This window comes from Anser brachyrhynchus, assembly GCF_964034855.1.
Source record: "Anser brachyrhynchus genome assembly, chromosome: 16".
NCBI classification, from domain to species: domain Eukaryota; kingdom Metazoa; phylum Chordata; class Aves; order Anseriformes; family Anatidae; genus Anser; species Anser brachyrhynchus.
This window is the reverse complement of record NC_137734.1, coordinates 8,556,699-8,574,429: the sequence shown is the minus strand read 5'-3', so window position 1 is coordinate 8,574,429 and position 17,731 is coordinate 8,556,699. Positions and strand designations below refer to the sequence as shown.

The window sequence follows — 17,731 nt, the reverse complement described above, 5'->3', positions numbered from 1 at the left end:
TCATCTGCATCAAAAAATAAAACTAAAGATGCATCCAGTATCAGGACCATTTTAAAAATAATTCTTTTCTGGTACAGGCTAAATTTTAAAGTGCTATTGGACTAAGCTTCAGCAAGACTCTGGCTACTTCTTAGAAAGCACGTGCTACTAACCTCTGAAATTTTATTGCTATTAACTGTGCCATTGCTGCTGATATAGCCACACAAAGCTACAGACATCTACTCAGTCCTTGAATCTAGGTGTAGGTTGCTGCCAAATTGGTTTCTGCTCTAACTTCAGTACATCACAGAATCCTTTTTTTTTTTTTTTTTTTTTTACAACACTTGGGATGAACGTTTCCTTCACACCTCTGTTTTGTTTCTACCTGGTCAGATGTGAGAGTCAAGCACGCCTGTCCTGTTCTAACTATCCTTGCATGGTTATAAGGGGAATTAAAACCAAAACAAATTGGCAATGCAATGGTAGGACTGTTTTCTGCTCTGGAAGTTTATCTTCACCAGAAACCTGAGGAGGAAGAAGCAGCTCCTGGGCTTGACGATTTGAGTGAAGAAGCCAAGTGCTGCCATTACCTTCTTTAGCAAGTTTTCCCAAGTGTTTGTCCAGGCTGGCAATATGATGTTTCTCCAGGTAGCTATAAAATTGGAATAAAGTAACTGGTTCTGTTTGGTGGTATGGAGAGGGGAGCAATCCATCGCAGGTGACAATCTGCTCTAGAAACCTCCGCAATACTGAAATGATAACACAGAAAAGAACAAATGAGAAAAGGAAAAGTTGGTTAGATGTAAGCTGCTTAAAACATATGTTCTTTAAAGGCACAAGGACAATTTTCATCCTTGCAACAAAATGAAACCAAAGCAGCCTCATGTTCAAGGAACGCACTGGTACCTGCTTCTAATTGACCAGGGTATTTTTCCTTCATTTTGAGCGCCGATGTGTATTTCAGTGCATTATGGAATCTTTCTGCCGAAGAAAACAAGATACTGCCAGGCTCTGCGAGATCACTCCAGATCTTCAGATAGTGCTTCTTCTTCTTAGTCTTCTGAATAACTGAAAAATCACATTTTAGGAAAACAGTGAGCTCTAGCAGATTTTGGATTTTACATAAGAAATTATGCACCGCATGGCGTATCGAAGGATGTGTCAGCATCAATTGTATTTGCATTATATAGATGGCTTGGTTCAAAGCTGGAGATTTGCTGCCAGTATTTTAAACATCTGCAAGTACTGATTTCAGCAAGCTTTGGTTGTGGTACCTACCTGTCATTAGGAGACCTGAATGAGAGGCCTAGCAGAGCTCTACTGCCCCTCAGTTCATTAGTCACTTTTCCTGTCATCTGATTCGAGTTTCAAAAGAACTTTCTGTGAGTTTAACCATTTCCACTTCTACCAGCAAGAGGCATGCCACTTCCAAGCATTTTAGAGATCCTTTCTTATGTACCTTCACAAGCGGAAAACTCCAAACCTCTGAACGAGACATGTTTTTTCTAAGAATTTAAAATTTACCTGTAAGAACTTTTTTAGTTATATGAATGCTTGTAAGGAATCTAGAATGAAACTCCGATGTATCTGGGAAAGCTCAAACAGCATAACCTGTAACTCACATCTCTGGAATGCCTTGACAATATGCAGTTACTCACTTTCTTCAACAGACGTATCCAAGACATCCCCCAGGACTTGTGTCTGCTCTGACACTTCTTCCAAAACGCTCTCCTGGACAATCTGGGCTATGTTTGGTGATCTGAGTTTCTGAAATGCAACATGCTCATCTCAGTAGCTGAAACAAAGGCAGTATCAAGCTCAAGATGAACGAGTTTTTGTTTCATAGAATCAAGCTTCTAAAATCTGTGAGAGAACACCAGCTTCTCTCAAAAGGCCTCTTTTCCCATCACTTCTGAGTACAAAGCTGCTCAGCAGAACAGGATAAATAAATCACATTCTCCTGGAAAAGACTGTCCAGCATTTGAAATTCTTCTCTGCCCCATCTATTGACAACCGTGTAGCAGATCAATAGTAACAGACATACTGTCTTCTACAGGCCACCCAAATCAGAGGTGATACTTTGAGGACAATAATGTGCTTGAGCACTAACTGAAATCAACAGGGGAATGAGGTCTCAAGGAGAGATAAGAATTCTTTCTTCCCTATGTGCTACCAGTTCTTTCTGGAGGCAGCAGTTTTTCCATTCATCAAAAATAATAATATTAATCACCTGTTATTGGCACACAATGGAACCAAAATTTATCCTACTTCTTTGGCAGCCTGCTTTGCACACAGAAGCATTTGTTAGAGCTTCATAAAAACCAAGAGGCTGAAAAAAGGCAGTGGTTTTGTATGACCTTTGTATGATGTGATCTGCCCACATACATGTATACGCTGCATTGCTGGGACACGATTGCCATCCTGAACCACTGCCCTGGAAACCCATAGGCTATTTCTTACCTGCAAGAGAGCTTTGCACAGCTTCAGATGAGTTATCAAAAGTACATCTAAGTTGTCATCACCAGTAGTTACACCTCTTGTTTCTGTTTTCATGTCACAGCCCAGGGACTGAAACGTGCTGTCATTGTATGTGCTGTTGAATGAATGAAATGAACCTCAGAGCATTCAAAAATAATTTTTAAAAAATTGTTTCTATCCTGGTTATTCATACCATTAGCAGCTCTGTGCAATTCGTACCTAGCCAAGCATCGTCTATCAGTAAGTAAGTGTCCCTGGGATCAGCCTTGCTTTTCCCTTTTCCTTGTCCCCTATAATAAAATGCTGCAGGTACCTACCTGATACTGGCTGTTCTTATGCTTCCAAATAACGAAAGCTCATCAGCACTGCAGTCAGCGTTTAAAAAGTCAAAACTTTCCAGCACTGTCTCCACCATTAAACTTTCCATAGATGAACGTTTGTGATGAAGTGTCTTTAGCTGTTGATAGAATGGAGGGACAAATACAGTTATTTGCAGGCATCAAACCATCAGGAAAACTAGCTCTTGGTACATTGCTGATTTCAAAAAATGGTTGCTAATTAATTTCACAGCATGCTTCAATATTTTAGTCTTTTTGTATTGCTTTTTGGATTTCCACACCTGTGAAGGTTGGTACAAGAGCTGACTTTCTCTGCATCTCCTGCCATTAGTGTCATATTCCCTGTTTCATATCCAGAAGTAGCAATCTGAGCAGGCTGCTGCATGTCAGTGTAGTATCCAAGAACTTTTCAGATTCTGTTTAACCCAGACTAGATTCCAGTTTGACTGCATGCAGTTTCTTATTTTTTTTTCCAGATTATTGACCTCTGAATAGTATTTGAACGCTGTCCCTGAGAGATGCAACACAGTGCTTCTGCGCAGACAGCTCTCATGGCTGCCTTTTCTGAGTACTGACTGACCTCTGGTGGCCAAACTTATTTTTGGGGAACATGCCACTGATACATCCTAATGTCAAGCCCACCCACTACAGGGTCATGAAATTCTTACAGTTCCAGGAGTAACAGTGGAAACTACATGCAGTGGAAGCTACCAAGAGTAAAACACTACCATACCTTTAATTTATCCCTCATAGATAAAACTTGGTCTTCCAATTTCTCCAGTTGGGCTTGCCTAACATTGTGTAATTTCAGCAAATTTAACAGTTCTTGGAGAGTTTTATCAATCGACTTCGTACATCCATCTAGTTTTACATCATTTGCAGCATTCAAGCTTTTCTGGCTAATGTTTTCTTGTTCTGTCAGATGGCGATTTCTAGCCTGGTTGAAAGAAGCTCTGCTGCCTTTGCCACAACTCAGAAAAGTAGATGGGTTAATTGGAAATCCATCCGCACACGGAGTCTTCTTCAGAATGTCCAGAGTTGCATGATTTGGAAGTGGATGTCGCTCTTCTGCACAAGCCTCTTGAATAATCACCAATGGCAATGTCCTGTGGTCTGCAGCTGGAGTTGCATTTCTAGACTCTGTCCCTTTCAGATCCTCAGAGCTGAATGAGTCAGCTTCACTCGTCTCTACAGGATCGTGAGGCTTGCTCCTCTCATGCACACCAAAATCACAGGCAGCCAAATAGCTCAGTATGCTGGGAGGCTGAGCTTCTTCACTTACATCCCCTTGGTTCTGTCTTTGTTGCAAAACAGACTGCAGCAAACAAAGGCATACGTGAGCACATATATAACTGAAAAGCATAAGATACCGCCTAAGATAGAGAACCGTGGTTTCCTGGCATGGTGAGGCAACACCAAATCTGACTTAGACTTGTTATTAGGGGAATGTATATATAACGTTATCAGTATTAGAGACATATTGCAGAAATAGAGATCATATAAAACAACCACTAGATTAAAACCCTCTTGAATGCATGGGGAGCTTTTCTATTCCCTTGGGCTACCCTTGGCAAAAAGGGGAGCTGAGGAAGAAGGCTTGTTTTACATAGCAATTCTAAGATACTGCTCTGCACCATGACCACTGAGGCTGGATCCTAGTTTGATTCCCACTGCAGAGTATTAAAAATGTGCCCAGATCCCCACTGTTCTGGCTGCCAAGAGGCACATTTGGCAGGGATTTCATTTCTTCTACAAAATCTAAAATGAAACTCAAATTAATACAGGTTAAAAATAAAATAAAAATAATAAGAATAAAATACAAAGAAGCCCCCAGATAATCTGCAATGGTTCTAGAATGTTACATGTTCCCACATTTCTGACTGTGCTCTTCAATAGCCTAATCCAATCCACAAATCACATCCTAGGTTTGCACTTCGCATTTGTTTTCCTCAGCATACTCACCAGATAGTATTTCTCTCTGAAGCTGGGGGTATTTGGTGGGGTCCAGTTGTATAAAGAGTTCTTCCTGCTACCCACAGAAAACTTGGCAGTGGTTCCAGGTGACAAAAACAGGTTCTCTGTGTCAAAGGGTCTGTAGCAAAAGAAACAAAAATGCAAGTGTCAGTACAACCAGCAAGTACAGCTATGTCTAGCAACAGGATTAGTTAGGATTTGAATTGTGACATTTAGTAAACATCAGAGTGAATAAAAGGAAAGATGGACTGCCTCTCTGACCAGTACCTTTGGTTGCAGCAGCAGAGAAAGAAGGAAGTAGGCAAAAACTCTGTATATTTTACACAGAATTCACAACACCCTTCAGAAAGAGACCTGTGCCACAGTCTTCGGAAGAAGAGACCAACATGCCAGCAGTCTGACAAGTTCCCTGTCCCGCTGTAGTTTCCTACATGGCCAACAGTGCTGGCAAGTATGGTACAGGTTGCTTGCTGATAGCCACTGGACAGCTAGTGAGATACACACCGTATCAGACAGAAAGGAAATACAAAACATATAATGAAGGAAAAACGTAATTAATTTTCCTCCTCTTAACTTCTCATGTTGCACATCGACAGCATCCTTGAGTGCAACTCACCACTGTCATCCTCAGCATGGAGGTAACGCTATGGGAGCTCGCCTAATACAGGTTAATTGGCTAAATTAACCAGTGTCACCCAGCTGGGGTTCATCAAACAGGCCAGTTCCATGCAGTCACATTAACAACCATCTGTATTGTCTCACTGCGTAGAAAATAAATCAGATTTCTGACAGCAAGAACCTCGTAGCCAAAGCCTGCTATGTTTACTGATGGAAGCAAATTGCTTCCATCCATGGTGCTTCTTCAGAGACACGGGGATCCATTCCTCAGGTTTTTCATTTGTAGCTTGTAATATAGCAATACAGTAATGCAAAATGACACTTGGTAGGGAACAGACAGGAATAACAATGTAAATCATCTTGCCCTTTTGACAATTACTGGTACCCTCTCGCAAAACACAGCTATAGAGCTGCCCTCCGCACAGGCAGGCAGTTGCTGTTACTGCAGGATAGCAAGAAGAGAGTGAAAAGAAGGGTGAACAAACACTGGAAAGAATCAAGTCTGCTCAAAACTATCTATTATCTCTTGCTTTTAAGCTCTTTGGGTATGATCTGTCATGCTGCTCCACATTGTACAGCAAACAAAGCATCACATTGGGACAGATCTAAGAGTCCATCTCACCCAACGTCTTGACATTGACAGAAGCCAGGAAGGAAATGCACAGGAGACAGGTCGACTGTGGCAGGCCTTCCCCAGACGTATACTCAAATTTCAGGCAATCCATTGCTTAGATGTGTCACGCGCCAGACTTTATAAGCAGAGTATTGCCATTAATCGTCACTAGCAGACAAACTTGTCCTTAGTTTGTCTAGCCACTTCTTGTGATCACTGACACAAAATCTGCGTAGGCCAGAAGGACGCAGAAGTTTGATTATTTAACTTTGAAACACGGAACAAATACTTTGACTTGGGGTGTCCTCTGTGGCTAGTCATTTCCTTTTCACACTCTGCACAGCAAACACCTACGCATCAACACTTTTTCAAGCGTGAAAAATTCTAGCCTATTTAGTTTCTCCTTGTGATGAAAGTGACACCATCTCTCTGATCATTTTTGTTGTCCTCTATTTCTATATTGCCAAACGCATGTTGGCCTTTGCTTATGACTAATTAACCGAAATGCATGACATTACAATGCCTTCATTAAGGCCGATACTAATGCAGAGTATGACACTCCTTTAGCTTGCCTTAGCACCGTTGCAGGACTTCAGCATTCACATCCAAAACATGTCCCCAGCCTGACCTTGAAGCGGTTTACAACTCATCAGAGCTCGTGTTTCCTAGATTGAACCTCCCATGACATCAGAAGCTGTGCACTTTGACACACTGAGAGGTGCCTCAGCCTTGCCAGTACCGTGTGGATACCAGTGAGATGTTTTATCAAAACCCCCACCCTTTGGAGGGGTGAAATACTTGAGATTTCTACCAATTCCTCACCCTTCTTCATTTTTCTGTTGGGTGTGTAAGGAGGACACTTCCTGGATTATGTCCTCAGAGGAACATAAGTAATGGGGCAGAGCATAGAAGAGCTGAACTCAATTCTGTCTTCAGCTCCAGAGGCTCTGAACTCCTTTCTCCCACGGGCAGGACAGCACCGTAACCAGCCTCCTTTTGTCCAGTCCTGCCCTGTATTAAATAGCCATAGGGCCAAAGGACTCGTGGTGGATATACGTATCTGAATGCCCTCGTTAAGCCTGTGGATCCAGACTCGCGTTAATCCCAACAAAAATTCTGGTCAGCTGGAGCAGGCTCACTTATTAACAAGTCGTGAGATTTTTTTTTTTCCTTTTCTAATGTATATACACGAAAACATCGATGCAACTTTAACAGGGTGATCAGAGTTTGGTTTCTGCTGTTCATTGTGGCATAACGAGCACCAACATCAAGGTTAGCACAGCTTGTTATTGGACTAAGCTATGAAACATCATCTGGATCCAAAGCACAGCAGTATAGCGATGGACTATTGCCTAAACACACCTGTGTGAGAAAGTATCTATTCATAGAAGTTTTTGTCTATAGGAGGACTGTCAGCAAGGATGTATCCCCCTTGTGCTCCCTCCCTCCAGAAGAAAAAAAAAAAAAAACACAGACTTTCCTTTTTTTATTCTCCCTTCAGGTTTTCTGTCCTCCAGGAACCCTTGTGAGCCAGGCCAGCTCATGCTCAAAGCAGGCAGAAATTACAAGAGTGGTTGTGGCTGGCTGGTACCCTTAGATCCCAGAACAGGGCGCTAACTGAAGTTTTGAGAAGAGAATACAGGCTTTATTTTTGTCCTTCATGAGAGAGAATTCAGACTGCTGTTTAGGTTGGCAAAAGAAACCAAGTCTCCTGCCAAACCGGCCAGCAAAGCAATTCTGCAACAGGCCCAAGCTCATTCATGCTCCTCATGGCATAATCTATAAAGGAGCTGAAGGAACTTTTATTAGAGGCCAGAAGACTAGTGGCCTAGTTAAAGAAAATATACATTTAGAAGTGGAAGAGTGATCTACACTTGGATTTCTCACAAAGCAGGTCCGTAGTGAAAGCTTGCCTTTCAGGGACATTTGGGCATGGCTGATAGGTTTGTTTAGTTCTTAAAGAAAAAGCAGCTGTTTTAGAGTGCTTTATCTTTGAAAATAGAAACACCCTGAATTATCACCATGCCACTTCTCATTCCTGTAAACAAACAGGCTGTCAAAGAGGAAGAGTCTGCCAGCCTGCCTTCTGTGCAGAAGTGCTCTGGAGATTCTGCTTGGTAGGATCCCGACACCTTTCACAAAACTGAAACACAGCAGAGATACGCAGTTGAAATCTTCTCATACACAGAGAAATTCCAAGTGGGGATTAACTACCAAAAAAGTGCATCACTGCTAGTCCTGCTCCCAGCTCAGCTGTTGCCAGCTCTAAAAGCTGGGTGATGGTTATCCCCAGTGCCATAGGAGGGTCCATCTTTGCCAATGAAAAGCTGCAGTCTGACCAGCATGCTGCTGCAACAAGCAAGTATCAACATAATTTAAGTTACACTCTTCTAGAAAATTCAGTCACAAGTACCACTAGCTTTGGAGACTTCGGCTATCATCTGAGAAACCATACAATACCCCAGAATGGGAAGGGCTTTTCCCCATACAGTTCTCTTGGGAGACAAAAATTTGTAACACATGTATTCATGCCAGTTATTGACAGTGACAAGCCAAGCAAGTAAACTCAGCAAAAGCAAGTATGAAATAAACCTGTTAGAGTGCCATTTATGTGGGTTAGCACAAAAGAGAAGTGAACTCAATCTCCATCACAAAAGTGTGCCATCACTCAACATGCACTTTCCATAAGGGCAAAAACAAATTTTATACCTAGAGTTCATTAAAGCATGTCGCCTTTACTCCACAAAGGAGACTTCTAGAGATGTTAGGCTTGAAATCATAGGGAGAAAAGACTTCCCTTATAAGAAATGCACTTCTGCAAACAGTATTCTGCCTGTAGTCCCTCCTGCCCTAAAGCTGCGTAGAGGGCTTTTGATGATTTTTACATCCAGATTAAAGCCAGTGGGAGTTTTGGAGGTGTATGTGTGTGTGCTGTGGGGTGAGCGGGAAGAAGTGACAAATAAATAAAGGCATCTGACTTTGCTAGGGGTATCTAAGAGCCCATATAGACCCCATACCCCCTTTCTCTATTTCCTTCCCCAATTTTAAAACATGCAAATGTCAAAACCCAAAAGTTTAACTGGTCTTTAGAAGGTCTTTAATTTTAAAACCTGTTTCTACATTAAAAAATAGATATCATGCAGCTTGCAACATCCTCACTCCACACACTTTTCAGTAATTGTAACATGAACGTGTCTGCTTTCAGATTGAAATGAGATTATGTATGTGCTTTGCCACGAGTAAGAAGCTTCAGAGGACATACAATGCATGATCACAGCAAGCTTCTGGAATAAGGCTTTGTTACCCAACTAATTAGCGGCTCAGCTTCTCAAATAAGTAACAGAGGCTTCAGAAGCCTCAGAGCAGCTGCAGCACCTCACCAAAACATATACTGATACCCAATGTTAGATCTCAGGAGGAAAAAAGTTGCCATAAACAACAGGTGCACATAGAACTCTGCTCTGTGAGTTTGTTTCTCATTGACTTGGAGCAGTGTGTGTGTTTGAAAACAAAATTTCAGATACTGTTGCTAAGCCTTATGTTTCAGCCCAATTGTATTTGCAGTTCAACAGAACAGGTTTTCAAGAACCACAGTATACACAAAAGGCATGCAGAAAATAGTATGCTGATCAATAAAGCTCTTCTTTCCCCTCTCCCAGAAAGAAAACCCAAAAACTGTTTCTCAGCACTCAAATAGGAATTGCAACAGAAAACCTTCATGTGGCAGTTTTTCTGTTTGTGGCTTAAAAGTCTTTAAGTCAAATTATGTCAAGGTTTAATTATGTCAACAATTAAGTCAAGGTTCAAGTCAAACTATGCTTCCAAAGGTAATTAAAAGTAGAAATAGGGTATTAAGACTTGATTTTCAAGCCTGACTATAAAATACATTTGGTTATTTTATCCTAAGGGCACGGAAATGTTTCTGTTTTGGTAAGATCTATTTGGCAGACCACACATTAAACACATACAAACTTTTTATTTTTAATTTTTGGTGATTAAGAAAATGAGAAGCCACCTAGGTCAGAGAAGCGCTGTTTAAGGCTGAGTCATAAGTGAGTCTGGCCTGCAAGCCATTACATGGTGCCCTTCCTAATCTAAACATTGCTTGTTTTCTGCTTTTCCTGGAGAGAGTCTAGATCCATAATAAGGGCCTTCTGGAAAGGCCAATTTTTGATGACATGTTTAAAAGCTCCTTTGACATGGTGGGCTGGGAAGAACTGAGCACCACAGTAAGCCACATACAGAAGTACAAGTGAGGATGCCCCACTATTTAATTAGGCATTTCACTAAAACAACTAAGTTTAATCCCTGCACAGTAGTGATGGAAAAAAGCTAAGAAGTTTTGATTTGTTACAGACAAGATGCTCAATGTGCACTGACAGTCCCAAGCATTAAGCTGCTGCCTTTGCTTCCCAAGAAGCTGAGAAGCTTTCCCCAGTACCAATCTGATCTGTTGTTAAGTTTACCGAATTATATAGCTGCTTTCCATGTTAGGAAGGTAGGAAAAAAAGAAAACACAACACCATCCTACAGGCAAGGTTATATCAGGGTATTCACACACATAAAACCCTCACAAACCCAAGAAAAAGCAGTAGTTAATGAGCTGTAAAATCATTTTCCTCACTTCTTCAGAGATTCTCAGGAAAGCAGGTCACTCATTTTCTTACTATTAAAAAATCTTAATAAGTTCAGAGAGTTATCACATGATCTGTAGACAACAGAGCTACAAATTAATACATATCAGATACTGCTGTTGGGAAAGGACTAATTTAGGCTCATCATACACCTACTCAGACATAACCAACTAGAGTGAGCACAGAAGATAAAGCCTAGCAAGACTGCAGTGGTACACCCAAATAAGAAAACAAAGCAGAAGTAACAGTACAACCTGAAAAATCTATAGTGGTATGTCTAGAGTGAGGAAGAAGTTTCAGTGCAGCATCCACAAAAGTGAGAATTTGTTTTTAATAACATCAGTAATCAACTACAATAACTAGTACAAACAAGTATAAAACTATTTAACAAGTCACAGGCACCATGAAAATAACCAACTGTTTTAAACGTGCATCTGTAACCAAGCTTCTCTGCTGTGCACAAACAGGCCTTATATCAACAGCTGTGATCGTAGTGCAAATATGAAGGTGCTAAGTCTTCAGGGTAGCTTCATTTTTTTAATGACTTGTGGCCTGGTAATAGCAATCGTCCTAGATTCCAGGTATTTTTTTTTCCCCATTGTGCCTAGAAGCTGCTATTTGTAATTTCATTTCATAATCTTTAAGATTATTGTTTATGTACATACATTGACTGGAGCTAGAGTTGAATGCTCATTTCGAAAAGCTGTAAACTAAGCAAAAGCTTACAATCAGCTCTTGTGGCTAGCCATGGCTGTGGTAACGACAGTAGAAAGAACTGAAGGGTCACAGAAATAGGTTCTGCCCCTTCCACCCTGTGCTCCCATTCCAGAGGGCTGGTCCCACAGATTCAGAGATCAGGCCCAGCAGCTGGAGTTGCTGTAAGGAAGCGCGAGGCTTCTATCTATCCTGCACCTGCTCTGCAAATAGAAAGAGGACTATGATGCTGAATGCTGCTAAGTGACATACTTAAGAAGCTTTAATTTATTTCACTTTTTCTGGCTCCCCCCCCCCCCTTTTTTTTTTCATTTTAAGCTGTACTTACTTCCAGAGGACCTCCAGTTGCAACTTGATAGTGCCCAGCTCAGTTATATCCACAATGATTGCCTGAGGCTTGGTTGTAAAGAAGTTTATGCTGTCACATGTCACGACTCCAACTAGAATAGTGGCCAGTCCTCGCAGTTCTGTCACCTGTGGAGACAAATATATCCATTTTTATCTTAGCAGACAATCCTAAGAGTCATGTATATGGAAAGGCAAATGTTCCAGGCTCAGATCTGCTCAGAGGACCACAACAAATTCAAAACCCCAGTACTCAAGTCTTGGATCCTAAACTGCTGTGAGCCAATAATCCCACAAGGAATATGCCATGGACTGCTAACACAGAAGAGGAGATTCCTGAGTGGTGGAAAGAGACAGAGCTGTACAGCACTTCTAATAACACAGTTTGAAGGACTGTGATTAAGAATGAACTTAGTCTGAAATTTGGAAATTCTAGCTCTAGTAGTCATTAATAGTACAGAGTCTAGCCTGCATCTTATTACAAGAACACTGTCATAAAATATATCTGAATAACACAAGCAAGTATATTAGGCTACCTACACTGGAATATTTCAGGTCTAAGCTGCGGGAAGAATCTAGAAGTGCAGCTGTCGCCATCTGCTGTGACCCTTCTAACTGTTCTGAGCTAAGCTGTGGAGCAAGATCTGAACATAAGCATCAGTTCTTCCTTCTAGCTCTGCAGGCAGCTCCGAGTTCATTATCAATGCAGATGCAGGCCTGCAGTTTTTTCAGCTTGGCACTTGGTTTATTCAGGTACTTAAATAAAACAAACTAAATTATACATTTGCTATAAATCTTTGCTATTGAAAACATACATCTATTCTGCATCAAGTTGTTCCAAAACAAGTACATAAAGCATCAGGCAATACAGAATTCCGGCACAAGTACCAGAAGTCCATTTCAGGAATTAGTTCCATGCCTGCATCTCCTTTAAATGTTAGCAAAAGCTGTGCTCCTAGGCTCCTCTCAGAAAGTTCTTTGGCACTTTTCAAGTTTTTATTTTTTTAAACCTACTATGAATTTGTTCTGTGTAAAGATTAAGTACAAATTAGAAAGAGAAGAATGGTGTGGAGAACATTAGTCAGTAGACTTTCATAAGCTGACAGAAAAAGTAAAACTTTGCATTAGCTCTTATGAAACAAAGTGATTCATTGTCACAGAAATTAATACACATTTTTACAACTATTACAGGAAAAAGGCCTCTCAATTAGCCTCTCACCTGATCTTTATTGTACAGTGGCACCCAAAAACATGTTATAAGCACATTTCTAAAGGCTGTGCTGGCAAGATGCCAAGAAGTCCCACCTATGTAACCCACTTCTTGCTGCCAGATAGGAGGGGAATATTGCAATGACTGCTTTAAGATCACTGCCAGAACTCAAAACCATGCACTGGCACAGTTTCCTAATAGAATAGGGTCCAGCACAGACTTCGATCTCAGCTCCTTTTAGGTTGACAGGAGTCACAGTGCAGAGTCCAGCCCATGAAAGATGCCAGACTACACTGGAATTGCTATTTAAGGATTAACTCCACCTGCTAGGTACGTACCAGAACCAGTGCCAGCTGCATAAGAGTCCACAAATACAAGCTTCCTCCAAGGAATACCCACATAATATCACCTTTGTATCACAGACCACTACCACTGGTCCCTTACTGTTAAATATATGGCCTCTTTTGAGGTACTTTATCTGTCTTTAGGAACCCAATACTACTACTTAAAGTACACTTCGTACTGACATATAAATAAATGCCATTAGCTTATTGGAGACATGGAGCACCACTTAATGCAAACATGACAGAAGAATCTGTAGCACACCCACATATGGGGATGTTTGAACTACACATTCAAAATGCATTTGTGCAGTGATATATTTTCCATATGCCCATTTTTCTTTTTCAATAGACAGCAGAACCCCAGGAACTTAGTATTCCACATGGGTAATACAAGTAATACGTACATACATATCTTTGTATCTCCACATCTAAACTTTACCCTACAGTATCCTGGATATTGATTTATTTATTTTATTTTATTTTTTTTAAAAACACATAGACCAGACTCCAGAACATCAGAAAGCAAATGCACCACTACAGTACACCGTGCTCCTAGCCCTGGTAAGGAAGAACAGAAGTAGAATTCTGCTCAATACACAGCACGTTGATTAACTGCTATTTTTACATGCCTAGGAAAATAAAGCTACGTAAGAGTTTTGACAAATGCATGGTAGGCTAACAAGTAAGCAATATGACAGAAGACCTGTTAACACACTGATTCCAATCCAACCATTATACACCACACCTTGATTTCAAACTGCTCGTGGAGATTAGGTATAAAAATCTTTTCTTCTTCGTCCCACGTTTGGCTGTCATCAGTCTCAATCTTGCCTTTCAACCGCCATTTTTGGCGTCCCAGTCGCACAAAAACCTGGAAACCACAAAGAGAAGGATGGTGGGTCAACATAACCCAGAACACTCTTTGGCCCACAAGCCTCACTCTGCTCCAGTACTGCGGAAGCAAAGCTGTTCCTTTGATCACTATGCATTTAGGAACTTGGATAAAGTAGAAGGCTAGAGGCAAGGTTCAGGCTGTCAGATTTAACACCTTAAATCAACATCTAACTACACGTCCCATCCATTCCAGAAGACTTGTAAAACTATGTCTATCTGGTGCAGAGGTACTGAAATACAAGGCTCATTGGAATTGATTTGGAATCACTACAAGCAGGGGAGCAAACCTAAAATATACTGAGATGCATTCAAATCATGCCAAGGGCAGTCTTCCAAGAAACAGGCAGCAACTGTTACTTGATTCTAGGGCAACTTTGAAGATAAAGACCTGCTAGGTTGGTTTTTATAGACAATCACTGCCATCTTTTAAAACCTCTCCTAACACTTAAATCTTTCTCTCTTAAGTCTCAGAGGCCAGAGCAACCAGTGAACGTGCCAGAGCACTGTCCTCATCAGAGCAGTGCTTGGTTTTATCATAGCCTGTTTACCCGTTCGCCTTCTACATGTTGCACCCTTGCACTCTGGTTCCTCTACTGCAAACTCATAGCAGTAAAATAAAGGGCAAAATGAATCACTGTATACTGCACCTCATATTGGTCCCCTGGGCAGAGCCGTGCGAAGCCCACCAAGCCTGAAAAGAAAAGAAAAACTCCTAGTATTTGAACAGTTTTACAATGTCCCACAAAGCTTCAGCTTACAACAAACAAGAGATGATCTGGTAAACACCCCTTTGTGCTCAGCTCCATGCAGAAGCTATCCTTATAGCCCAAACCTCTTTAGAAAAACTTCAATTGAGACAAAGAAAGAAAACCTGTCAGTTTTTGTACTAGAGTATAAAATACCATTGCAGATCTACTTTACAGCACTGAAGCAAACAAGTTTGCCAGAATTCTGTTCAGGGTCTGATCCAGAAAAACAGTGGAAGCAGCCAACATTAATTTTGGGTTTCCTATGTAGAAATCTGATTTATTGAGAACCTATTTATTCATCTGATAAATCTCGAAGAAAACATATGAAGAACATACCTTTCATCTTCAAGTGAAACTCTCCTAAATGGACCTCCAATGCCCCTTCTATAAAGCACATGTCCTAGAAGGAAGACTGAACAGTGACTAGGACTGAAAAGCAGCAAAGAATAGCTACCCTTCCCATACATACCATTTTCTTATCTTTAAAGAACTTTGGCTGTTTTTTATATACTTTAACTGATAGACTACAACACTTACACTAGCAGAGGCCAATGGAAAGACCATTCATACCACTTTTAAGCTAGAAAATTGTGATGCCTCTCCACAGTAGGATGGAACTGCTTAAGCAATTCACCTTCAGTTACCTTCCACTGCTTGTTCTACAAAAATAGCATGGCTTACTTTGGTGTATTTAATTCTCATCACATTACTTGCAGTGGAAGTCATAATTCACTCCAGTATTAAAGCAGAAATTAAATGAATTTTTCAGTTGTCTTCACAAATGCAAGAAGCCAAGTTAAGTAGGGGACAAAAAAAAAAAGAATGAAACACGCAGAACTCAAGAGCTTTGCCTGTAAGGTATTTATCTCACAAGCTTCAATTTGCATTATGTACCTGTATTTCAGTTTTGTTTTTAACCCCCCACCAAAAATAAAAAGCCAACAGCAAGTTCTGGTACATTTTTTGCTAAGAAACAGTCAGGTCATCACTACACATGAGCAGTATTCCCTACCTCTGTGCATCCCTGAAAGTTCTTGTAGAGCTCCACTAGGCTCTCCCTGGAGGCTTTGGTGGAAGGAGACAAGGCAAAGGCATGTTTCATGTTAGTGGCCCCATCACGTAGTCTGCACTGGATACAGTAAGCTTCATAGAGTTCTTCCACCTTTAAGATTTTGAGGTGAGGAAAAGAATTAACAAGAATTACCCTGACATAATTTAATAAGTTCTGGGAAGGAACATTGTCAGTCTTTAATGGAGGTGGAGAAAAAAAACCACACTCAAACGACCCACAACCAAAACCAATTATCTTGGTATTGCACCACAGTGCAACTCCTGCACTTTACAGACTGATCAGAGTGCAACAGTTTGTAGATATTTCTGCAAAAGAAGGAGGGGATATCGATAAATAACTCACTCTGTGATTATTAGATTGGAAGACAGGGAGTAGAGTAACACTCTGTTTGGGGAAAAATTACTCAGGGAGCAGGAAGCTAATTCCCCCAATATACATTAACACACCTACACCTTTACCCATATCAGAGGAGAGATTTATTTCCTTTGGAAGCAGATAGCAGACACACACGATAAAGAACAGCCCATCTAGGGCCCTTGTGGGAAAGGGGGCAGGGGATAATGCGTAAAACTTCCGAAAGCAGAGTTATTTATTTATTTTCCAAACAAACTGGCAGAGTACGCAAATTGGTTTCACAGGGAAGCTCAGGTTGGGCTGTGCCAAACACTCAGCCTGAATAGAACCATTCAAGAAAATAAATAAATAAAAATCCCCTCCTTCAGTAACAGAGTGGTTACAGCTTTCAGAAAGTGCCCAGTATTACTCCCCTTCAGACAAATTATAGTTAAAGTATTTTCTATTCAGAGAGTTTGCTTACATAGCAATGTAAGCCTTACATATACAACTTATAAACTCCCCTTACCTTGCTTATGTGGAACTCCAATTTTCTAATGTATCTCTCCACAGAGCGAATTTGCTTTTGAAGAGGGGAGAGAGAAGGGGGACTTGGTTAGTTATTTCAGTATTTCCTAAACATGCCTTTAAGTAACACAGTAAGCACCACATTTTTTTTTCCCCTTCACCTACAACATTTCATCTCATCTTCACAAATCTTACCTTATCCAGGTCATAGTAGAAGGCCTGAAAGAAAGAAAGCACAGGCTGAACAGGAGAGCATGTATAATAACAATATTTTGACATTTATTGCAAAACCCACTATGCGTTTAGTGACACTAAATTAAGATGTATTGTTTACTACAAGCAGACAGACAAAAAACACTTTAGAATTAGTCTCTTTTTCTGTACGTGGCTGGTTTAGCATTTCCAACACCTCAATGGATGCTTGAAATGAGACAAATTCTTTCATCATCAGCTATAATAAGGACTTGGATGTTCATTGGTCATGGTGCATGGGACTTTTTTTGTCTAGCTATTACTTTCCAAATGAAAGGCAAAGTTGGATCTGAGAGTTGTCTTTTCATTAGCACTGTTGCTGACAGTTCTAGGGAATTATGAACACTGCAGAATTTAAGTTCCTAGGACACATTCACCAACTACTGAAAACAAAGCCTGGTCTTTCTGCTTCTCACCATACAGACTCAGGTACGAACACTGATCACTGAACAGACACAAGGAGATACTACCTAAGTAAGAAAAGAAACACGATCTAAACATCATAGTCAGATGTTGAAAAGGGGAAATTCTAACTTCATTTCTCACATCTAGACCTAACTTGCTTGGTAAATTCTAGAGTGTGCTGCTTTGCTGGATCTTACCTCAGTGTTTTAACTGTAAAACCCCTGGGAGTCCCGGAAGTGAGAGAGATACCA

General features: G+C 40.8%; 1 protein-coding gene across 6 annotated transcripts in view; it reads right to left on the bottom strand.

The window, feature by feature from the left end:
- Positions 1-17,731, bottom strand: part of RIPOR3 (RIPOR family member 3) — a 58,669-nt gene that overhangs the window by 4,119 nt on the left and 36,819 nt on the right. For all 6 annotated transcript variants that reach the window (XM_080558063.1, XM_080558062.1, XM_080558064.1 and 3 more), the window contains 14 exons: positions 17,019-17,042; positions 16,825-16,878; positions 15,903-16,052; positions 15,227-15,290; positions 14,789-14,832; positions 13,993-14,118; positions 11,677-11,822; positions 4,758-4,887; positions 3,529-4,110; positions 2,775-2,914; positions 2,440-2,572; positions 1,638-1,746; positions 886-1,047; positions 570-728 (listed from right to left, as the gene is read on the bottom strand). In XM_080558063.1, coding sequence (XP_080414189.1) covers positions 570-728; positions 886-1,047; positions 1,638-1,746; positions 2,440-2,572; positions 2,775-2,914; positions 3,529-4,110; positions 4,758-4,887; positions 11,677-11,822; positions 13,993-14,118; positions 14,789-14,832; positions 15,227-15,290; positions 15,903-16,052; positions 16,825-16,878; positions 17,019-17,042 — 2,023 coding nt within the window. The remainder of the gene's footprint in view (positions 1-569; positions 729-885; positions 1,048-1,637; positions 1,747-2,439; positions 2,573-2,774; positions 2,915-3,528; positions 4,111-4,757; positions 4,888-11,676; positions 11,823-13,992; positions 14,119-14,788; positions 14,833-15,226; positions 15,291-15,902; positions 16,053-16,824; positions 16,879-17,018; positions 17,043-17,731) is intronic.